The 24375-nt window shown below is 47.5% G+C and overlaps 1 protein-coding gene across 1 annotated transcript; it reads right to left on the reverse strand.

The window, feature by feature from the left end:
* Positions 1-3739: 3739 nt before the first annotated feature.
* On the reverse strand, positions 3740-23287 carry FAM118A (family with sequence similarity 118 member A). The gene is given in 11 exon segments (XM_053583338.1): positions 3740-3828; positions 5500-5609; positions 6745-6754; positions 8935-9220; positions 11132-11248; positions 14310-14531; positions 17782-17829; positions 17832-17995; positions 17998-18032; positions 18999-19054; positions 23168-23287. Coding segments are annotated over 11 exon segments (1257 nt in total).
* Between the last annotated feature and the right edge of the window lie 1088 nt (positions 23288-24375).

Here is a 24375-nt window from a genome sequence, read left to right on the forward strand (position 1 = left end):
GCGGAGGCAGGAGAATCACTTGAGCCCAGGAGTTGGAGGTTGCTGTGGACTGTGATGCCACAGCACTCTACCCAGGGCGACAGCTTGAGGCTCTGTCTCAAAAAAAAAAAAAAAAAAAAAATTTAAACTCAAGTAATCATTTACTTGATTTCACAACTAGGCGGCAACTCAAGCTAAAAATTCTCATTAAATACATCATAGCAAGCCTTCTGGTAAGAAACCTTGATCACACAGGGTAGAAGTTAAATTTTTATTTATGACCAGGGTGGCATAAAAAAATTTTTCATGCTTCAAAAAGAGAAAGTCTTAAGCAGATCCCAGGCTTCTCACTCCTTATACCTTCAACCTATGGTTTCTTATACCTGTGGCAGCTGCTGTGCCATTAATAGGAAGTGTCACTGGGCTTGGCAAGAAATGTCACATCAAAAATGAGCAGCCTCGGGCGGCGCCTGTGGCTCAGTGAGTAGGGCGCTGGCCCCATATGCCGAGGGTGGTGGGTTCAAACCCAGCCCCGGCTGAACTGCAACCAAAAAATAGCCGGGCGTTGTGGCGGGCGCCTGTCGTCCCAGCTACTCGGGAGGCCGAGGCAGGAGAATCGCGAAAGCCCAAGAGCTGGAGGTTGCTGTGAGCCGTGTGATGTCATGGCACTCTACCCGAGGGCGGTACAGTGAGACTCTGTCTCTACAAAAAAAAAAAAAAAGAATGAGCAGCCTCAAGCTGAAACCAAGGAGGGATTATTTCCAAAGAGAACCCTTCATTTTGAGACCACACTGTCCACCAAGAGAGCCTGTGCCACAGTCACAATCAGACACTCCTTGGGCACAGCAGTGCCCCCTCGTGGCTGTTTCTATCTGTGCAAACCCTGGAAATATTTAAAGTGGAACAAGACCCTCAAAAATCTCTTCACATCCCATATTAAGAAATAAGAACAGAAAGCTTGGATCTTAACCCAGAGAAGACTTGGAAAGCTTGGAATTTATAACCTAGCTAAAGGTTAAAACTTGGTCTTGGGCCTCCTTGTACTTCCTCAGTGATCAGTCCCCTAAGCAGCACTGCATTACGCTAAACTGTGGTTTTGAAAAGGCCTTTCGACCTTCCATTTCTTTGGAACACAAGTTACTAAAATGATGTCATTCCAAAGAAGCCTTTTGATCTGTTTTTATTTTTTATTTATTTTTTTTATAGAGACAGAGTCTCACTGTACCGCCCTCGGGTAGGGTGCTGTGGCGTCACAGGGCTCACAGCAACCTCCAACTCTTGGGCTTACGCGATTCTCTTGCCTCAGCCTCCCGAGCAGCTGGGACTACAGGCACCCACCACAACGCCCGGCTATTTTTTTGTTGTTGTTGCAGTTTGGCCGGGGCTGGGTTTGAACCCGCCACCCTTGGCATATGGGGCCGGCGCCCTACTCACTGAGCCACAGGCGCCGCTCTTGATCTGTTTTTAAAAACCACTCCGTTTTCACTAGTGGATTTAGTGTGGGTTCAGAGTACCCACATGTTCTTTACTAGAATAGTGAAACATACCTTAAAGATGTTTTCTACAGTTAACAGATGTTCCCACATGAAAATCATACAAATGTCTCTAGTTCTCTTTGGCAACGACTGTTGCTTGGACAGTCTTTACTCTCCCCATTTTATTAGGGAAAACATCACCTTCATGCCAGAAAGCAGGTTGAATGGGAATCGGGAATACCAGGTCCATCTCCCTTCCCAATGATTTTTGGTCCCTGAAGCAGCAGTCCATCGATCCTTTCAAAGCACACCTGAAGTGTGTTCATGTCACCTCCTGCACACTTAAACACCCACAGAGGGAACTCTTTCACCCAGCCTTGAGGGCCACACACCCAAAATGCTCTCTTAGGGTACATGACAGCTTAGAATTGAGATCCGTGTGGAGCTCTCCGTACATTCTTCATTATTTGGGCATGGCACTGTGGCTACAGAAGGCTGGTCTTCAAGTTGCAGGCTTACTGGGTTTAGGTATTTCAAGACCCTCCAGCAACATCTGTTTAAACAAAAGAAGGAATGCCAAAGTGTTACAAGTTCAGCATAGAGTTATTTGTAATTTATTTCTATTTCAGCAGTGCTTTATGCTTATTCTTACATATAAACATTTTTTTTTTTTTTTTTGAGACAGTCTCACTTTATGGCCCTCAGTAGAGTGCCGTGGCGTCACACAGCTCACAGCAACCTCCAACTCCTGGGCTTAAGCGATTTTCTTGCCTCAGCCTCCCGAGTAGCTGGGACTACAGGTGCCCACCACAACGCCGGGCTAGTTTTTTTTTTTTGGTTGCAGTTCAGCCGGGGCTGGGTTTGAACCCGCCACCCTCGGTATATGGGGCCGGCGCCCCACCAACTAAGCCACAGGCGCCGCCCCATACTGAACATTTTGAAAACCCCTCCATAATGGAAAACTGTAGAGGCTGTCTAGAAATGGCCTCGTGAAGATATAAACACCATCAGAGAACCAAGTAAATTTCATCCAAAACATTATCAAAATTGAATTCTCTAACAATGTACCACCAAGCGCACTACAGTTATAAACGTCTAAGTGAGGATGCAGAGACCCTCAGCCACTCTCCCAAAAGGACCACCAGCCTACTCTCACCTTGGTCCCCAGCAGATGGCAAGACACTATCGCCCCCGCTCCTCCTGTCACCAATCCTAACTTGGGCAATAGTTCTCTGGAGGTAACTATTTTAAAACTGTTTTATTTGACTAAGTTATTTGCGTTCATTATGAATCTTTGCTATCTATAACAGGTTACTTCAAAAGTACATGTTTCTTGTGGCACTGAAGGAAAATGCAGGATCATAGTATCGCTCCAGCATACCCATGAGGAATTCAGATGTTAAATGAATAGGGACTTGTTATGCTAAATGCGTCATCTCTCAAATTTTGGTGGTGGGGGGGATCATATGGGTATTTAAGAGCATTTTAGGCTCGGCACCTGCGGCTCAAGTGGCTAAGGCACCAGCCACATACACCTGAGCTGGCGGGCTTGAATCCAGCCTGGGTCCGCCAAACAACAATGACGGCTGCAACCAAAGATAACCAGGCACTATGGCAGGTGCCTGTAGTCCCAGCTGCTTGGGAGGCAGAGGCAGGAGAATCGCTTGAATCCAGGAGCTGGAGGTTGCTGTGAGCTGTGATGCCGTGGCATTCTACCCAGGGCGACAACTTGAGGCTCTGTCTCAAAAAAAAAAAAAAAAGTGTTTTACTGACATTTTCTTATATAATAAAATATAAACTCTGAAAATTCTCTAGCCTAATGTTTTCAGGAATAGAATCAAGTCAGACAACCAGGAAGACCTCAAGTATCTCCAGAGGTCTGAAAATCTATCAGTCATGAATAACAGATGCTATATAGAAGGATAAATCAGAAAACAAGAGCTCTCAGAAATTTAAAATCACACTGTCAAAATAAAAATGTAACCCCAGGAAGGTTTTGAAGCAAATGGAGATAGAAAATGAAACTTAAGACATTAGAGAAAATGTAGAGGACCCTGGACGTCTACCCAGGAGATCCCAACACTTTAGAGTTCCCAGAGAAAATGAAAAGAAATAATCAAGGAAATCACAGATTATTCCAGAAGTAGAGAAACGTAGGGGAAAAACTGAGTGAGATAAATAAAAATTTTCACCTAAATACATCCTTATGCTCTGGGAAGGAGCAAATCTGGCATTCAAGACACTGAAGCTCCTGGGGAATCGTGGAGAGTCCTACAGTCCAGGGATCAATGAGCACAAGGACCACACAGCCCCTGAGAGTGACCCTCACAGCTGGGGTCTGCAGGGGCCTCACGAGGAAGCCCCAGGTACCGATCTAAGAGAGGAAGGGCCGTTCAAGGGTGGCAAGTATGCAGGTGTCTGTCATGAGGGGTGGTGTGGTTAAGAGCATGCACACATTTAAGAATACTGAGAAACATGTTATTTTTACACAAGAGGAATCTAAAAACGTCTCAAAAAATAAAAAAAAATACAAATGTCTTAAGGTTCCCTCCTGAAGTAATCAAAACTGGAAGACAAATGTAAAAAAACCAAACTTGAGCTTGATATTGAGAACATGTCCTGCAAGGGCCAGGAGTCATGGCATTGGACCCATCAACATCACACTCAAGTGGCAGGAAGGAATACACTGTTTTTAATAAAGTAAATGCTTTTGGAATCAACCTGCAGACAAACTAGAGGCCTCATTTCCTTTCTGTGCTGTAACCATGGTGTTCCACACTGGTAACATGAAAAGTTGGCAGGCTTAGTGAGTGGGATGAAGAAGGGGGGCCCCCCACAGCTCAGATTTCATAATGGGAAGTCAGGTTTAAGGACATTATTTAAGCTGAAGAACAAGCACTACCAAAACCTGGGGAGAGGATGAGGAGGAAAGTATAGCAAAGGCCAGCATGAGGTAGCTAGATCACTTTTCCTAGCATCAATAGAAATACTCTTAAAACGTTTAAAGAAACATTCACACGTGTAAGCCTGTGGTTTCCAGCCCCCAGGCCACGGACTGGTACCAGTCAGGGGTCTGTTAGGAGGCAGAGCTCAGGCGATGATGCTGTGTGACCAGGTCCCATTTCCCCCCCATCCAAGAAAAACTGTCTTCCACAAAACCAGTCCCTGATGCCAAAAAGGTCCTGGTCCACGCCTAGGAACCAGCTCCATCACAACTGGAGGCGTGGCTGAGGGAGCAAAGTTTCATCTGTATTTACAGCCACTCCCCATCTGCCTGAGCTCCACCTCCCATCCCATCCACCTCAACCCCAGGAAACTAGTCCTTGGTGCCAAAAAGGTTGGGCACCACTGGTTTAAATAAATCTTACTGATAGAAGTAAAAAAGCAAAAACGATTTGAAGTGGTTTTCTCTAGAGAATAAAGTGGTGTAATCAGGCTCGTGGTCACTTTGGGTGTGATGGGAAAGTGGCGAGAGGGGTCCTAGCCATGCTGTTCCCTGAGCTGGGTGTGATCAGCTGGATGTTTCCACTCAATGAAAATCATCCAGTGAGCTGACCCTGTGATTCGTGCAGCCTTAAACATGCTTAACAGAAATTTTTTTTGGGGGGGAGGCAGAGTCTCACTCAGTCACCCTGCGGTTGAGTGCTATAGTATCATAGCTCACAGCAACCTCAAACTCTTAGGCTCAAGTGATTCCCTTGCCTCAGCCTCCCAAGTAGCTGGTACTATAGGTGTCCCCCACCATGGTCAGATACGTTTTTAGAGACAGGGGTCTCACTCTTGGCTCAAGCTAGTCTCGAACTCTCGAGCTTAAGCAATCCGCCCGCCTCAGGCTCCCAGAGTGCTGGGATTATAGGCGTGAGCACCTCACCCAGCCTGTGAACAGAAACTTCTAAAAGGGAACACGTCTGGGCAGTGGGAATGGGGGTGGTGTGAGAGGGCAAGCTCCACCCGAACCCCTGTGCTGACTGACAGTGGGACATGCTCCTCTCACCACGGGCCTTAGACCAACGACCCCCAGTTCCCCACCAAAAGGAAACAATACCAGTATCCGATTGTCTGAGTTTCTTTGACACTTCAATTCCATTCTCTTCTACCTTCCTCTTTGCACAGTCCTGACATGTATTACCTGAAAGATGAAAACTTATTAAAAAGCTTACTTATTCTAGAATCCACCCTCTAAGGAACAATTTATATATCATATCTCACTGAAGCCACTGGCCAAATGATTCCTGCTATGTACTACAGACTTTATCAATCCAGTTAATGCTCCTTCGAAAAGAAAATGGTCCTTTTAACTAAGCAAGCAACTTTAATAACTATGTCCTTTCACATGGAAATAGGGTGGAAATTGAATGCTGAGAGCAACAATTCTATAAATGCTGCAGTGACCACACCCACCACCAGCGCTGCCGAGAGCAGCGCCCACACCTGTATGCATCTCCCTGTCTGTGGGCAGGCTGGGCCCAGCAGGCAGAGAAAACAGCTGCACAGAGGCCTCTACTGACCAGACCCTCTTCACCCAACTGACTCAAAGTAGAGACACCTGGGACCCAGTTCACAGAGGATGCTGTTAACTTATAAACAGGACTGAGGCCAGGGGTGGTGGCTCACACCTATAGTCCCAACACTCTGGAGGCCGAGGCAGGTGGACTGCCTCAGCTCACAAGTATAAGATCAGCCTGAGCAAGACCCTGTCTCTACTAAAAACAGAAAAACTAGCCTGGCCTTGTGGCAGGCGCCTGTAGTCCCACCTACTTGGGGAGACTGAGGCAAGAGGATCACTTGAGCCCAAAAGTCTGAGGTTGCTGTGAGCTATGACGCCACAGTACTCTGCGGGTGACAAAGTAAGACTAGCTCAAAAAAACCCAAAACAAACCAAAAATTTTAAACAGGACTGAGTCCAGCAAGAAGACCATTCACATTTCAAATGAGTATTAAACAGAAAATTTTTGCACGAAAGCTACAATTGAAACTGCAGAAGGAATAGGTCATGCTAAGTTTCTACATCCGGTACCAAATGGTGTAACACAAATAGCAGCTCTCAGGTGCCAGACAGCGCGTGTTGGGTTCAGTGTGCGTCCTTATTGGAACGATGATTTTTAATCCACTGTGACAAGGACTGCAGTAAAGGCATAGCTAGTGATCATCCCATGGGGCTGTTTTCATACAGGCTTGTTTAATGAGAGAAACGCTTATGATTCTATAATTAGCAACAGGAATGTGTAGGCAAAAAAAAAGGCTGGCAAAAGAAAAGATCTGTATTACCCGAGAAGGTGGTGCTGTCCACCGGTCAGCATCTGAGGAAGGAAGAACGGCACAACTGAGACCTCACATGCCCTCCCCTCAAGCCGCGCTGAGGCAGGGCAGTGCTGGCCCATCCTGGCTACTTGCTGCCCTCCTTGTCCACCTCCAAGGGCTGACACACGTGAGGACCGGTTGACTGTGAAGGCCCTGGGAGCACGAAGGCTAGTTTATGCCGTCAATGGGCCTCCTCTCCCATCAGGAGAGGTGCTCCATGAATTCAAGTACGGACGTCCTTCCTGACAGATTACAAGTCTGAATGAAGGCAGCTTGTCAAATCCACACAGCTGCCAAGGCCTGGAAAACGGGCCTCATCAGGACAGGAAGCCACTCAGCCACACATTCCAGGTATCTGAGCATAGTTGACCCTGGACCCTGTCTCTTGGGGAGTCATGCTGTGGAGGAAGTAGGAGGATGGTTGGAGCCGCGCTGGCCCCAGGACACAGTGCAGGGCATTAACAAGGCCACTTACTCATCTGAGCTTGTCTCGTTATCTAAAAACATCACCTAGTTAGTAGCAGTGGATACTGCTATTAAAAAATAAAATCAAGGGCTTTGCGCCCATAGCACATTGGTTACAGCGCCAGCCACATACAGAGGGTGGTGAGTTAGAACCAGCCTGGGCCAGCTAAACAACAACTGCAACAAAAAAACAGCCGGGCATTGTGGTGGGTGCCTATAGTTCCAGCTACTTGGAAGGCTGAGGCAAGAGAATCACTTAAGGCCAAGGTTCTGAGGTTGCTGTGAGCTGTGACACCACACCACTCTACCCAGGGCGACATAATGAGACTCTGTCTCAAAAAATAATAAATAAAATAAAGAATGTAAGATGTGCCAGGCATGGTGGCTCATGACTGTAATCCTAGCACTCTGGGAGGCCAAGGCAAGTGGACTGCCTGAGCTCACAGGTTCGAGACCAGCCTGAGCCAGAGCAAGGCTCTGTCTCTAAAACTAGCTGGGCATTGTGGCAGGTGCCTGTAGTCCCAGCTACTTCAGAGGCTGAGACAAAGGGATCACTTGAGCCCAAGAGTTTGAGGTTGCTGTGAGCTATGACTCCACTGCACTCTACCAAGGGTGGGGAAAAAAAAAAAAAAAAAAAGGCTCAGTGCACAGTGGTTACAGCGCCAGCCACATACAGAGGCTGGTGGGTTCAAGCCTGGCCTGGGCCAGCTCAACAGCAATGACAACTGCAACAAAAAATAGCCAAGCGTTGTGGCAGGCACCTGTAGTCCCAACCATTTGGGAGGGTGAGGCATGAGAATCGCTTAAGCCCAAGAGTTTGAGGTTGCTGTGAGCTGAGCTGTGACACCACAGCACTCTACTGAGGGCGTCATAGTGAGACTGTCTCAAAATAAATATTTGTAGCAGTGTAATGCCCGGCAGCTTGGTAAGCATTAAATTCCTCTCTGCTCTAGTTAACAAACTGACGATTACCCCCCATTTTTATTCATGGAAATGAGTAAATCTTAAATCAGCCCACTTTGTCATTTAGCTACTGGATAACGTATACATTCCCTAGTCTTCAGCTTACAGCTGGCCATACACAAACATCTCCGAGGCTGACCCAGTTCCTCTGTGTATGTGAGGACACCTGGCTCCATGTTACAACTATGCGAGGCTCACAGACCTTTGTCAGCGCTTTCATCAACGTTTGATGATACCAAACTTAAAGCCCTTACTGCTCTTATGTCAAAAGAACCAAGTTTAGGAATTTCCCAATCGTTCTAGTCATTCTGGCGTGACAATTCTCAAAAGAGCCAAGGACCATCGCTAAACAGCATTGCACTCAGAACAGGGAAAGTACATTTGAAAAAAGAAATTTCTTCACAAAGTCATTTTGTGCTTTTGAAATTTTAACTTTTGAACTGTTATGACACGATAAAGGTACCAGCTATCTGCACCTTCTGGTGTTAAACATCCCAACTGACGGGACTGGCCTGGATAACATGACCTGAAACATGACACGTTCCAACCATAATATTTGTTTCATATCTTAAACTTAGTTTATGTATCAACTGTCACAAATTATCCCAATTTTAAATTACCCAGAGGCCTTTTTTAAAACATAACTGGAAGATTGGTGAATTTTATGGTATATAAATTATACCACCAAAACTGGAAGAACCCTGTGCGTTTTGTACTTTTGTACGTGGGAAGTGAAGAGAGAACCCAGTACCTGGACTTCGCTGTTTGCAGATCTGAGTGGCAAGGTCTTGCAAATATCCAGGAAAATAGTCAAAACAGTCCCCGTAGGATACTACTTTGATTCCATGCAAAAGCATATCTGCCTGATGCTTAAAGAAATGGTCTTCATCCTCCTTGAGCACCACCATGTAGTGCTCCAAATCCACCTTATTTGGCACAGAGTAAAGGAAGAGAGCCTGGAATATCTGGTCCCGGAGCGTCTCTCCACAGCCCACGAACAGTAAAGATTTGGTGCGGTACAAGTTCTGGGGCACTTCCTAAGCAAGGGCAGGCAACCTCTCCCGATCTGAGCCAGGACAAGTGGCTTATGCCAAAAGTCAGTGACCAGACGAACACACCTTGTCTAAGATAAGGACAGCATATGGTCCACCCCTCCCTACTTACCAGTAGTCACTCAAATCTCCTACAATTAGGCATAATTTTACATTACTAAACCACAAAATAATGACATTAGCATTCTTCCAGTCCAGAATCATGCACATGCAATGCCCTCAAATTAACACCTGCCTCAGCATCACACAAGACCTTTCCTGGGTAGAGGGGCAGTCAGCAGGAGATGGGAGGAGAGGACCAGCAATGACCAAGGGGGTGGGCTCCCTCAGGCAAGCAGAGAGGCGCCAATTCAGAATCCAGTCTCAGAGAGGGCCAGTATCAGCGCACGTCTCTCAACCCAGCCCACAGCGTTAACTGTGTGAGTGAAAGGTAGACGCCCAACCACTCGTCCTGCCATCATCTAGCCCGTGTTACACAGGCCCAGGAATTAAAATGGGAAACATAAGACCCGGCCCACATGTAAATCCACAAGCATTCTCTGCACACTAACAGAAGCACTGAAAAGTCCCGGGAGCACAGCTTTCCCACACTTCATTCTCTGTGAGGCTTTCTTGATGCCCTAGACAGAATGAAGTTTTAAAACAAGAGGAAAGAGGGCGGCGCCAGTGGCTCAGTGAGTAGGGCGCCGGCCCCATATGCCGAGGGTGGTGGGTTCAAACCCAGGCCTGGCCAAACCGCAACAACAACAAAAAAAAATAGCCGGGCATTGTGGTGGGCGCCTGTAGTCCCAGCTACTCAGGAGGCTGAGCCAAGAGAATCGCTTAAGCCCAAGAGTTGGGGGTTGCTGTGAGCCGTGTGATGCCACGGCACTCTATCCGAGGGCGGTACAGTGAGACTCTGTCTCTACAAAAAAAAAAAAAAAAAACAAGAGGAAAGAAAATTTCAGACACAAAGATACCTGGGATGAACACAGAACTGCAATGGAGGGGAGCAACTAGAGAACATTCTAGATTGTCCAGTGTTGGCTGGGCTCCCACAGCCCAGTGGTTAGGGCGCCAGCCACATACTCGGGGGCTGCGTGGGTTCAAACCCAGCTCAGGCCTGAAACAACAATGACAACTACACCAAAAAAAATGGCCAGGCATTATGGCAGGTGCCTGTAGTCCCAGCTACTTGGGAGGCTGAGGCAAGAGAATCACTTAAGCCCAAGAGTTGGAGGTTGCTGTGAGCTATGATGCCATAGCACTCTACTGAGGGTGACACAGTGAGACTCTGCCTCAAAAAAAAAAAACAAAAAACAAAGATTGCCCAGGGCCCTGTTAATGCTGAAGAGTTTCACTATATCCCTGGGCTAGAGAGAACCACTCTCTGGGGATGGCACAGAGAGGGTAAGATCAGATCTGTGCTTTCAAAGAAATCATTAGGCCAGGCACAATGGCTCAACACCTCTAACCCAGCACTCTGGGAGGCCAACGCCGGAGGATCACCCGGGAGTGTGAGCCACGACGCCTCTGTACTCTAGCCCAGGCAACAGGGTGACAGCTTGTCTCAACAAGAAAAAAAAAAAAAGGAATCATGGCCTTCCTCAAACATTCACTGAGCATCACTTCAAATGCACAGTGCCAGAGTCTAGTGAGGACCTAAGATGCACCATATCCCCGGCAGCTGTGTAAAGTGCCAATCTAAATGACAAGAACCCCTGGAGTGGTGGCACCCATAGCTAGGTGGGTAGGGCACCGGCCACATATACCCAGGCTGGTGACACAGACTCTGTCTCAAAAAACAAAAAAAAGAACCCCTGGGGTCTGAGAAACCACTCAGGCTGCAGCCAAAAGGCCAGTGGGTCACCACAAATTCCCCAGGGGATGCAAATGCCTCGTTAGGACAGGCTGTACCATGACTTCCAGATCCTGAGTGACATCTTTATATCCTGATGGGTCCAACACCATCCCACAGGGGTCATGAATGTGAAGGACTCCATATGTGATGTGGCCTCTCGCCCACTGAAGGACCTGTGAGAAATCAAGCCCAAGACAAAAATCCTCATGTTACTAATATTTCAAACACTTTAAAAAATATTTATATTTATGATTTTTCAAATGTACCTTGGAAAGAAGAGATGTTTCGATGTATAATTATACTTTTAATACATAAGAGAAGCCAATGAGGCTTGGCACCCCGTACCTCAGTGATTAGGGCCCCAGCGACATACACTGGGGCTGGCGAGTTCAAACCCAGCCCAGGCCTGCTTTAAAAAAAAAAAAAAAAAAAAAAGACAACTACAACAAAAAAATAGCCAGGCGTTGTGGCGGGCGCCTGTAGTACCAACTACTCGGGAGACTGAGGCAAGAAAATTGCTTAAGCCCAAGAGTTTGAGGTTGCCGTGAGCTGTGATGTCACAGCACTCTACCGAGGGCGACAGAGTAAAACTCAGTCTCAAAAAAAAAGAGAGAGAGAGAAGCCAATGACCCTGCTTTCCTTAATGTGTTACTACAGAAATTGTTAAAAAGCTCACAGTAAAGCCACCTATGAGCCTTAAGGACACTGAAGTCATTAAGTCCCCTGAAAATGAATGTTAACACATTTTAATAATGGGAAGCATTTAAATAAGACATAGGCAATATTAAAGTTTCACTATGATTAGTGTTGAGAACTTAGTGAAATTTCTAAACGTTAAGAAACTGCTTGTGACTTTTTTTAAACAACCTGGATGGATTTTATTTTTCTGCATGTAATTATTTAAAGAAAAAAACTCAGCTTGTTAATACTAATTATTCCTGTCATAATAAAGAACTTCTTTAATGACAGCTATGTACACTAGGCGCATCAGCTCACACCTGTAATCCTAGCACTCTGGGAAGCTGATGCAAAAGATCTGTTGAACTCCGGAGTTTGAGACCAGTCTGAGCCAAGAGTGTGACCCCCTCATCTCTACCAAAAATACAGAAATTAGCCAGGCATTGTGGCATGTACCTATAGTCCTAGCTACTTGGGAGGTTGAGGCAGAAGGATCACTTGAGCCCAGGAGTTTGAAAATTGTAAGTTCCTTACAACTTCAATCAAATGGGTGAAGTGTATTTCATTTTGTTTAACACGTAAGTGTTGACAAGATATGGGAAATGGATGCTCCCATGCACGGAAGTCTAACTGGTGATTTTTTTTTGTTTTGTTTTGTGACAGTCTCACTATGTTGTCCTCAGTAGAGTACTGTAGCATCACAGCTCACAGCAACCTCAGATTCTTGGGCTCAAGCAATTCTCTTGCCTCAGCCTCCTGAGTAGCTGGGACTATAGGTGCCCACCACAACACCTGGCTTTTAGAGACAAGGTCTCACTCTAGCTCAGGCTGGTTTTGAACTTGTGAGCTCAGGCGATCCACCGGCCTCAGTCTCCCAGAGTGCTGGGATTACAGGTGTTGAGTGAGCCACTGCATCCAGCCTATAACTGGTGATTTTTCTAGCAGACAATTTGGTAAGTTATATCTCTATTCCAAATTCCTGCTCTCAAGCAATCTTTCTGCCTTGGCCTCCTGAAGTTCTGGAATTACAGGTGTGAGCCACCATGCCTGGATTATCAATCAGACACTGGGTCTTGCCCTGTCACCCAGGCTACAGTGCAGTAGCTTCATAGCTCACTGCAGTCTCAAAGTCCTGAGCTCAAGTGATCCTCTTGCTTCAGCCTCTAATATAGCTGGGACTGCAGGTACTGCCACCATGCTTGGCTACTCTTTAAATTTTCTGTAGAGACAGGGTCTCACTATGTTGCCCAGGCTGGTTTCAAACTCCTCAACTCATGTAATCCTCCTTCCTCAGTCTCTCATAGTGCTGGGATTACAGGCATGGGCCACCATGCCTGGCCCGCATCAGTCTTTAAAATACCCAAACCCTCTGACCCTGAAACTCTTCTAGGAATGGATCCTGAAGAACAGAGGAATACAGAAGACTTTCACAATTATAAATAATGCTACAACAGAAGTATAATAATGGTAACAATTATAATAAATTTAAAATCAGACTTAAAAACAGCTCAATGGGCTGGGCGCAGTAGCAAATCCTGTCATCCTAGCACTCTGGGAGCCAAGGTGGGGGGGTTGCCTGAGCTCATGAGTTCAAGACCAGACTGAGCCAGAATCGAGATCCCATCTCTAATAGCCAGACGTTGGCTCGGCGCCTGTAGCTCAAGCAGCTAAGGCGCCAGCCACATACACCAGAGCTCGTGGGTTCAAATCCAGCCAGGGCCTGCCAAATAATGACAACTACAACCAAAAAATAGCCAGGCGTTGTGACAGGTGCCTATAGTCCCAGCTATGGGAGGCTGAGGCAAGGGGATCACTTGAGCCCAAGCATTTGAGGTTGCTGTGAGCTATGATGCCATAGTACTCTACTGAGGGTGACAAAGTGAGACTCTCTCAAAAGAAAAAAAACAACAGCTTAATGACAGAACAATATTCAAGTATATAATAAATTAGGATTAAAAACTTTGCATAGGCTCAGCGCCTGTAACTCAAGCAGCTAGGGCACCAGCTACATGCACCAGAGCTGGCGGGTTGGAACCCAGACCAGGCCTGCCAAACAATGACAACTACAACCAAAAAATAGCCGGGTGATGTGGCGGGCACCTTTAGTCTTAGCTACTTGGGAGGCTGAGGCAAGAGAATAGCTTAAGCCCAAGGGTTGGAGGTTGCTGTGAGCTGTGACACCACAGCACTCTACCCAGGGTGACAGCTTGAGACTCTGTCTCAAAAAAATAAATAAATAAAAATAAAAACTTTGCATATATTACCATCCCAATTTGTTAAAGAAAAAACTCATAGCAACAGGACTGACAGTGATTTTGCTTTTATTTTCTTTACGGCCCATATTTCTAATTAGCCTGCCCGGAGGAAACCCACCAGCACAACCTGTCAAGACTTGGCTCTCGTTTCCTAGGGAACACGGCACCTGGGAGCTGCCAGTCTATGCTTTTCGTTATTAATTCACTGCTATAAACGTGAAGGCTGCCTCCCACCCAGCAGGGCCAACATGTAGAGCCTCTTCCTTGCACCTGCCACCCTCCCTGCGCCTGCGGTCCACACCTTAGTCTTGTCCTTCAGGTCCAGAGACTCCATGGGCTTGTTCTGCTGCAGGCCAAAGATCTCCAGCAGGTTATCGTAGTTGGTGGTCAGCACCATGGTGCCCCTCTCCATCAGGCCGAGGATGGACTGCAGCACCAGGGGGTTCTGGATGTGCTGCTCCAGGCTGCCAAACACCTCCATCAGGCAGTCCTGGAAGAAGCTGGGTTTGGTGTCGCCCGTGCGCTAGGGAAAGGTGGAGCCAGAGTTACAGACGTCAGTTCAACAGTACCAAGCATCTGAGCAAGTAACATTCGGGTGCTAGAGAACAGAAGTCTAAAAGGGAAAAAAAATCCAGGCCTCGGTTTTTGTTTGTTTTTTGCAGTTTTTGGCCAGGGCTGGGTTTGAACCTACCACCTCCATCCGGCATATGGGGCCGGAGCCCTACTCCTTTGAACCACAGGCGCTGCCCAGGCCTCAGTCTTATTAAAACTCTGGAAGGGTAACAGGAAGCATACAAACGTGGGAGACACAGACCGTGGCAGACGCAGTGGGACAAGTATAGCAGAGAAAGGACAGGCCGGGGCAGCAGGAAGGCCTCTCGGACGCGGGCCTGTTGCGGAGGCCCAGGACTGTGGCTTCTGCAGAGTGAGGAGGGGAGGGGAGCAAGCGCACAGGCACTGAGTGACAGCTCAGGAGGCCCCAGGGTTAGGAGGGCGTGCAGGACACGTCAGCACGTGAGGCCGGACTGTGGAAAGGCCGGCTTCCCCTCAAGGAAGCTGTGAAGGCCTCATTTCCTCTCCTTTGGTGGCACAGGACATGGTGTGTGTCCCAGCAACACCTTAAATTTAGTGAGTTCCACACACTGCTGAGAACAGTGACAGGACAGTCCCACTGGCCACCGATGGGCTTGACCAAAGGTGCCTCAGGGGACTGCTGGGGGCAAGACTTTGGCAGGGTGGCCATGGAGAAGGAAGTGGCTGCAGCAAACAACTGCCCAGCGTGAGGCCTCCCCAGCACCCCATCTTGGTAGCTGGCTCCCAGAAGCCATCCCCACACCCTCTGTCCCGTTTCTGTCAATTGTCACCATATCAAGAAGCCCAGGACTCACAACATTCCCGTCACCCCCATGGCTCTGGGCGCACCATCTTCTGACATGCTCCCATTCCCAAAACGCCTCCACTGTCCCCACTGGGTCTGCCAACAGCAAACCCCACCTCCCCACCCTCTTCTGGGAGCATCCACCTCCTCCCTCAGCTGAAACCTGGGGCTCTCCCAAGCCCTCTGGACGGTGAAGTGGGGGGTTTGGCCCTGGCTCTGTCAAGTGGTGACTCACATGTCTACTTAGATGACCCTTTGTGTATCACAGCCCCTAGTTTTCTCCATCACTGTCCTCCCGGGGTCACGTCAACCATAACCTACAGCCCCACTCCAGATGTGTTACGTGTACCAATAGTTGGATCCTTCCCAGAACTACTGGCCCAGTCCCATACCCACCTCCCATGTTTAGCACCCCAGCTCTCAAGGAAGCGTCCCCCCATCACAGCCTGTGAGCCACTGGCCCCAGTCACTTGCTCCTGACACCCTGCCTTCTCCCATTAAACAGTTTAGAGTCCGTCAGTGATCACCACGAGTGCTCCCCTAAGTACACTCTCTGTCCCTGTCCCTCTTCCTCCTCTGCCACTGTTGGATTCCCTCAAACCAACCCCGTGCTTCCCTGTACTTGATCTTTCAAACTGCTCACACAGCAGGGACATGGCCGTACTGCCTGGCCTCGCTGGGACTCCTGAAGGAGGCTTCCAAACATAGGCAAAGGAGCTGACTGATGCTCAAAGTGCTCACCTCCTAATCTAAACAATTACTCACTCCAGCTAGCCTCTCTTCAAATGGGTGACGGTGAGGACCCTCAATGCTGCCTTGCAGTCCGATAGCCCTTCCCCTCTTCCTGTGACAGGAGTTAGCAAACCCTGTATAAAGGGTCACAGAGCGAATACTTTAGGCCTTGAGGCTGCAATCCCAAGAGTACAAAGCAGGCTCACAGCCACACAGAGCATCTGAGGGGCAGGCACGGCCATGTGCCAGGACCTCCATCATGAAGACACACAGGAGGGCGGGTTTGCACTGCAATGGGCCAACCCGACCCACAATGAGAGTTGTCCATAACTCGACACCTATGTTTGGCACAGTCACCTAACTAAAAACTCAGATCAACAGAGCTAGGTGCAGCCCCCATAAACTCTGGCCAATGACAGGAAAATAGACGTAGTCCACAGGCCTTCCCAAGCCCTCCCATCTCTGCCTCCCGCTGGCCAAAGCCACATCCCTTGTAGCTCCCAACTTAGAGCTGGAGCTGAGAACGCTGCCCTTGAGGACTACTGGCTGGGTAACCAACGCTGGGGCCGGTCTCCAGCACCGCCTTCTCCTTGGGAGCCTCCCCCGGCTTTCATGAGAATTACAAGGGCGAGCACATCAAAGTTCTGGGGGCTTTCTACACAGCCTAAACTTGATTCTTTCCCCTCACCACTAGTTCAGCTTTCCATGCGTTCTCCTGCAAGTCATTTCTACTCACAAAGGAGGTGTGGCCTGTCCCTTCTTAAAGTGTTTCCTAAGAACTCCATGTCACCTGAACAGATGCGACTACCCTGATTACACCAAAACCTACTAACTGGGCACTAGCCCCATATGCCAGAGGTGGTGGGTTCAAACCCAGCCCCAGCCAAAAACTGCAAAAAAAAAAAAAAAAACCTACTAACAGAGACCTCTTCACTAGATGAATGAAGTCACACAGCTCGTACCCACTGCAGCATGACAATATTCCGGACAACCTCATGTGGTCAGGCTCCATTTAAGACGGGCTACTCTAGGAGGCAACACTGTGCCTGGCATTACTTCTGTCTAAAAACTAATGACATCCTGACAGAAACATTTTTGGCCCCTCAGCCCGACTGCTGAGAAATAAAAACACAGGCCCAGGATGGTGGCTGTAATCCTAGCGTTCTGGGAGGCTGAGGTCGGTGGACTGTTTGAGCTCACGGGTTCAAGACCAGTCTGAGCAAAAGCGAGAACCCATCTCTACTAAAAATAGAAAATGAGGAAAGAGGATCGCTTGAGCCCAAGAGTTGGAGGTTGCTGTGAGCTATGATGCTATGGCACTCTACCCAGGGCAATAGCTTGAGACTATCTCAAAAAAATAAAAATAAAATAAAAATTAGCCAGACGTGGTGGTGGGCACCTGTAGTTCCAGCTACTCAGGAGGCTGAGACAAGAGAATCACTTAAGCCCAAGAGTTGGAGGTTGCTGTGAGCTGTGATGCCACGGCATCCTACCGAGAGTGACAAAATGAGACCCTGTCTCAAAAAAAAAAAAAAAAAAAAAAATAGAAAAAAAGAAAGAAATGAACACAACACAGGCTTACAGAAGTTTCACATCAGGTTCATGGCCACCCAAGCTGGTCTAGAACCAAAAGCTGCCCTGTGAAACCTGAAGCACCTGACACAGGTGACATCTTCCGGATCAGGTCATGGGCAACAACCAGCAGATCCCGAGGTCCTTTGTCACTTTCCTCCGGAACTCCGCGAGGTCCCCTGGGTGGAGCACCTCCAGCTGCTCCACGGCCTTGATGGCAGCCTCGATGCAGCTTCTCCACGAGCAAAGGGCAGGGATTCCTGGGGCCACTGCTGCGCTGACACCAGTCCCAATGACCAGCAGTTCTTGGGGCTATTTCGGATGAGACTTTTTAAAAACTTTCTACTTAAGGGCGGCACCTGTGGCTCATTGAGCAGGGCGCCGGCCCCATATACCAAGGGTGGCGGGTTCAAATCCGGCCCCGGCCAAGCTGCAACAAAAAAATAGCCGGGCGTTGTGGCGGGTGCCTGTAGTCCCAGCTGCTCGGGAGGCTGAGGCAGGAGAATCGCTTAAGCCCAGGAGTTGGAGGCTGCTGTGAGCTGTGTGAGGCCACGGCACTCTACCGAGGGCCATAAAGTAAAACTCTGTCTCTACAAAAAAAAAAAAAAAAAACTTTCTACTTAAAAAACGAGGGAGGGAGAGAATGAAAGTCAACAGAGAATCACTGCAGACACAAAGCCTGGCGAGCAGGCTGGGCCTGGCCGTGAGCACACCCTCTCCATCTCCTTTCAGTGGAGGGCAGGGCCTGGGTCTCGTTCCTTGTGTATGTCTCATGTCCTTCCCCAGACCTGCAGGATGGGGACAGTGGTATCTCGTCCTGAGTCACCTGCACTATCTAACACATGCTTAAGTGACACCTATTTGAACAAGCAGCTCAGCCCCAGTTTTGCTTCCTCTGAAGTTGTAAACAGCTCGTAAATCCAAACTATAAGAAAATTCATGGCAAAACCCTGGTCTTCTGCCACCTGCCAATACCAACCCATTCCATGGCAAGAATCATAACCTGCTGTCCCTTTGTAGTCAAAGAATTCTTTCCTGCGAAGCATGACCCTTCCAAGTCTTAGACACAGCCTCTCTAATTACTTGCTGCTTAAAAGACCAGACTACAACCACTTCCTTAGGCAGAAAACTGGCTTCTGGAATGTTCCTTATGGTGAAGCAAAGTCTGCTAAGGGCCCTTGAAATTCCTCTTGCCCCAATGTTTTTATTTCCCTTTCACCTACTTTTTTGTGCGTACTAAGTAAGTAGACTCATGATAGATGCTACTCATGAAGCAAATAAACCTGCTTCAAAGCTGACTTCATTTACCTTGATTTTGGTTCACTTCTATTTGTCGTCTTTTCCACCGAATCCATCTGTGACTCCTAAAGAGAAAAGTTAGTCAGATGTGATTTCCACTTCCCAAATACAACAACTCTGGAAGAGCATTAAGGCTGAAATTAAAACTGAAGGGCCTAGACCTTTATTTACAAACAGCACACCTCCACAATACTCTCTGAGCCACCGCTCCCACTCTGGGGCAGCTTAACAGGCCACTTGGATTCTTGTTGCCCTAGAAGGGACAGAAAAGGAAGAACTAACGTGTACAAGCAAAGAGGCCCAGGGGGCTCCACGCTGGAGGTTTTCATGCAGCTTCTTGTCTGAGGACATTCTGGTAGGGCTTCCAGTCGCCGTGAACCCAAATGACTTACACAGAATTTAAAAATGGCAAGTACGCCTATAATCCCAGCACTCTTCAAGGTCAAGGTGGGAGAAGCACTTGAGCTCAGGAGTTTGAGACCAACCTGAACAAGAGCAAGACTCTGTCTCTACTAAAATTGAAAAGTTAGCTGGATTTGGTGTCAGGCACCTGTAGTTTCAGCTACTCATGAAGCTGAGGCAGGAAGAGCGCTTAAGCCCAGGAGTTTGAGGTTGACATACTCTAGCCTGGGTGACAAAAAAAAAAAAAAAAAAAAAAAAACACCACACACACCAAACAGCAAAGTGGCATAACAAAGCCAAGCCAAGATGCAGTTTTCCATTGGAAGCGCAGGAGCTCCCTAAGGAGCTGAGCACGGGATGTGGGCGCAGCGGGACACTCTGGGGCACTAGCACCACTTCTAAGGAACTAGTCCCCCCATGGCTGTACTGAAATCCAGCCTCAAGAAATCACCCAGGTTAAAAAAAATCAACTCTTAGCTTACAGAAAAACAGGATCTCAAACCACCGAGATCTCCATCACCAAGCTATCTCCACAGTCTAAATTTTTCCAAAATCACATTTTCCCCAATTCTAGAACTAATAGTTACTGCAGACAAGTACAGAAAAATTAAATTTAAACAGCCTATAATCCTACCTGTGAACAATAACATACTTCCCTTTCTAAAATGTTTACATTGTTTGGGAACATAGTAATAGCCTAATTGTCCACACATTATAATAAAAATATTTCCTTTGGCTTGACACCTGTAGCACAGTGGTTATGGCACCAGCCACATACACTGAGGGTGAGGGGTTCGAACCTGGCCCAGGCCAGCTAAACAACTGCAACAAAAAAAGAGCCAGTGTTGTGGCAGGCGCCTGTAGTCCCAGCTACTTGGGAGGCTGAGGCAAGAGAATTTAAGCCCAAGGTTTGGTTGCTTAAGCTGCGAACTGTAACACCATGGCACTCTACTGAGGGCAACACAGTGAGACTCTGTCTCAAAAAAAAAAAAAAAAAATTCTGGGGCGGCGCCTGTGGCTCAGTGACTAGGGCGCCAGCCCCATATGCAGAGGGTGGCGGGTTCAAACCCAGCCCCGGCCAAACTGCAATAAAAAAAATAGCCGGGCATTGTGGCGGGCGCCTGTAGTCCCAGCTGCTTGGGAGGCTGAGGCAAGAGAATCGCGTAAGCCCAAGAGTTAGAGGTTGCTGTGAGCCCTGTGATGCCACGGCACTCTACCCAAGGGCGGTACAGTGAGACTCTGTCTCTACAAAAAAAAAAAAAAAAAAAAAAAATTCCTTTATGTCATTAAACACTAAGTTTGGTGCACATACATACCCTTTCCCGGAAAATAAGACATCCTCCGAAAATAAGACCTACTTACTGGAAAGATAAGGCGTTCCCTGAAAATAAGACCTAGCACATCTTTGGGAGCACACCTTAAAATAAGACACTGTCTTACTTTCGGGGAAACAGGGTAGAATTATCTTATGCCTTCTTATGCAAGATGTCAGTGTAACAACTTAACAACCAGCTTGGTGCACAAAGCTTATCGGTTGTGAAATGACTTCTTTGAGAGATTTCTGAGAATTGCTAAGCTAAAGAATACGAACGCTTGGGCGGCACCTGTGGGTCAAAGGGGTAAGGCACCGGCCCTGTATGCTGGAGGTGGCGGGTTCAAACCCAGCCCCAGCCAAAAACTGCAAAAAAAAAAAAAAAAATGAAAGAAAAGAAAAAAATACGAACGCTGTTAAATATCTTGGCACATGCTGTCGCATTGCTTTCCAGAACATGCCCATTTTGTCATGTCCTAACCAACACTGATTGAAACCCACTTATTTCACACATAATCCCCCCCAAATCAGAATCAGATAACCCAAATAACTTTCTAGAGTAAGGAAGCAGTCTATAATCATTAGATTGGAGAGTTAAATGGGATCCCAAGGTTTTCCCCTAAAAACATCTCAGAGAGTGTATGTGCATGCATACAATTTTCTTCCAGGTAAAACGGTTCAGAGCTTCTGTCAAACTGCCAATGATGACCTTCCCCTAAATGCTAAGAAAGCACAGTCAACATGCAGAGAGAATGAGCCCCGATGTTGCAGCCTGCCCAAGGGGAAAGGCTGATGGGGCAAGAGCTGGGCTTGGCCCTACCCTCAGCCTCATTCCCAAAGAGTCACCGTAGGTGTCGAAGGTCAAATAAGTTTTTCGTTTTTTTTTTTTTTTGAGACAGGGTCTCTGTTGCCCAGGCTAGAGTACAGTGAACAGTGATCATGCCATTGCAACCTCAAACTCCTGAGCTCAAGTGATCCTCCTGTCTCACTTTCTAAAGTGTTACGATCACAGGCATGAGCCACTGTGCCCATCAGTTTTTCTTTAAACCTACTAAATGTTTTTCTAAGAAAATATTATTGAGGTTCCATAGTATATAATTTCTTTACCATATAAGACTGGCCCCTAGCCCTGTGATTTCAAAAACTGACTTAACTACTCACCAACCCCAGTTTTATCAGCTACAAAATATGGATACTTGCTAATCAGCCAAGTCTCAAATGCTAAGGAATGTCTCGCATGAAAGTGCTCTGAAGTTGGGCGGCGGCCCCATATACCGAGGGTGGTGGGTTCACACCTGGCTCCGGCCAAACTGCAGCCAAAAAATAGCCGGGCGTTGTGGTGGGCACCTGTAGTCCCAGCTACTCGAGAGGCTGAGGCAAGAGAATCGCTTAAGCCCAGGAGTTGGAGGTTGCTGTGAGCTGTGTGAGGCCACGGCACTCTACAGAGGGCCATAAAGTGAGACTCTGTCTCTACAAAAAAAAAAAAAAAAAAAGAAAGTGCTCTGAAGTTCAAAGGGCTGAGTCACACAGCTCAGGCTCCGACTTCCCCTTCCTCACCTCCCACTGTAGGGCAGGACTCAGGAGCCTTTCCTGTCCAATCCACCAGAAAGGTTAAAGACGCTCAGCTGACTTCCGGCCATCCCCTCCTGCCCAGATAACCCATGTTACTTCAGAAGAGTTACTCTCTCCTGCTCGTGGGAAGAAGGAATCCTTTATCTCCACCTTCTCGACACAACATTAGAATAATTTTTTCTTTTTTTTTTTTTTTTTTTTTTTTTTTGACATTTTAAAAATGTTTATTCTTTACCAATCCATGAGCAGGGGACGTTTTCCCATTTGTTTATGTCATCTGCGATTTCTTTCATTAGCATACCTTTAAAAACCATATAGCACTTAGTAAACTCACTACTAGTAGTGATGCTATAATTGGATACCTGACCCTTGGATGACCGGTGTTTGGGATACAGGTTTCCAAACTGATCGTTAATGTCTTTATGGATACTTTATTGCTTACAACACACTGTACTTCCTGTGAGAGATCTCTTTCCATAGTAAAAGATATTTCATTGTTTGAGTGACTTTTGCATTGTTCCCAAGGGCAAGACCACGAGTAATTTAAAAGTTCCACATGGTTGTTATAATGCTCTGGGATCCAGCATTGGGCTACAATTTTTCCATGAATCAATGTACAATTTAGTTGAAGAGATGGTATGGGCTCAATCACATAAAGAAAGAACTTGACAGTATCTGCCATATTTGGTGATTCAATTTCGTACTCATCTTCATCTGATAATGTTAAGTTAAAGATAGTGAGGTTGCCAGACACATGGTCTAATTGAACTCTACCCTGAAAAGGTGGGAAAGGTTTCATGACCGAACGGTCCCATTCTATAACTTTATTCTTCTGTTTTTTCCACAGGATCTCGTGAAAAGTCATCGTATGGTTTGACGGACCAAAAGTTACATTCTCGTTCAAAGCCCCATATACGATTAGGCCATCACAGCTGATAAAATCAAACCGCAGCAGCAGGAAGCCCGCGCAGAGGAGCACCAAGGCGCAGCCTGGGCCGCTGCGTGGCACCATGGCCCCAGGAGCAGGACTAGTCCGGGACCTGACCCAGGGCAGCGCCAACTTCCGGGACAGCCCGAGCGCGTTTTCAAAAACAGGGATCCGGCCGGGCGCCGGGGCTCACGCTCCTAATCGCAGCACTTCTGGAGGCAGAGGCGGGAAAATCGCTGAAGGCCAAGAGTTCGAGACCGGCCTGGACAACAGAGACCGTCTCTACGAAAAATAGAAAAGTTAGCCCGGCATAGTGGCGCGCGTCTGTAATCCCAGTCCACCTGGGCGGGAGACTGAAGCAGGAGGATCGCTTGAGCCCAGGAGTTTAAGGGCTGCAGTGAGCTGTGACACTGCCGGTGGACTCCAGCCTGAGCCACACACAGAGACCCTGCCTCCCCCCCGCCCTCCGGCGCTGGGCCCGCCCCGCCGCGCCCCAGAATAATTTTTTCAACAGTCACTGGTCAACCTGAGACTTAAACCAAATGCTCAGAATTGTTACCAGGGTAAAAAACTGAAAATCTGTATCTAGTTCTTTCAATTATTTTTCAACTGCTTTTGATTCTCCATATTTAAGATTAAAATTACAAATTCAACCCAAAATACTACATTTACACATCTGCAAATTAGTACGCACAAGCTAAACTTTTGCTGGCTGTACCGAATTCTAAACTTCAGTGATTTCAAATTTTCCCAGAAGAGTAAGTCATCACTACTGATAGCACTTCCCTAACGGTGCAAGCCTGCGCTCTCAGGTGGTTGCTGCAGGCTCCTTGCATAGCACTTTGTTTTTTGTTTGTTTGTTTGTTTTTTTGTGGTTTTTGGCCGGGGCTGGGTTTGAACCCCCCCCCACGTCCAGCATATGGGACCGGCGCCCTCCTCCTTGAGCCACAGGCGCCACCCTAGCACTTTGAACCTGATCACAGGTTCCCAGACCTCAGGCAGGTGTGCCTCAACTAGTACCTAAAAAGGCACCCACACGGGAAGTAGCAATTAAATCCAAACTCAACCCAGACCCTGCAAGGATCAAGTGCATAGTTGCCTGTTTTTAGACACTTACAGTTCATTATCACACTACATATTTGAAGGCATTACCTCATTTCCTATTTTTCAGC

Source organism: Nycticebus coucang, chromosome 3 (genome assembly GCF_027406575.1).
Source record: "Nycticebus coucang isolate mNycCou1 chromosome 3, mNycCou1.pri, whole genome shotgun sequence".
NCBI classification, from domain to species: Eukaryota; Metazoa; Chordata; class Mammalia; order Primates; family Lorisidae; genus Nycticebus; species Nycticebus coucang.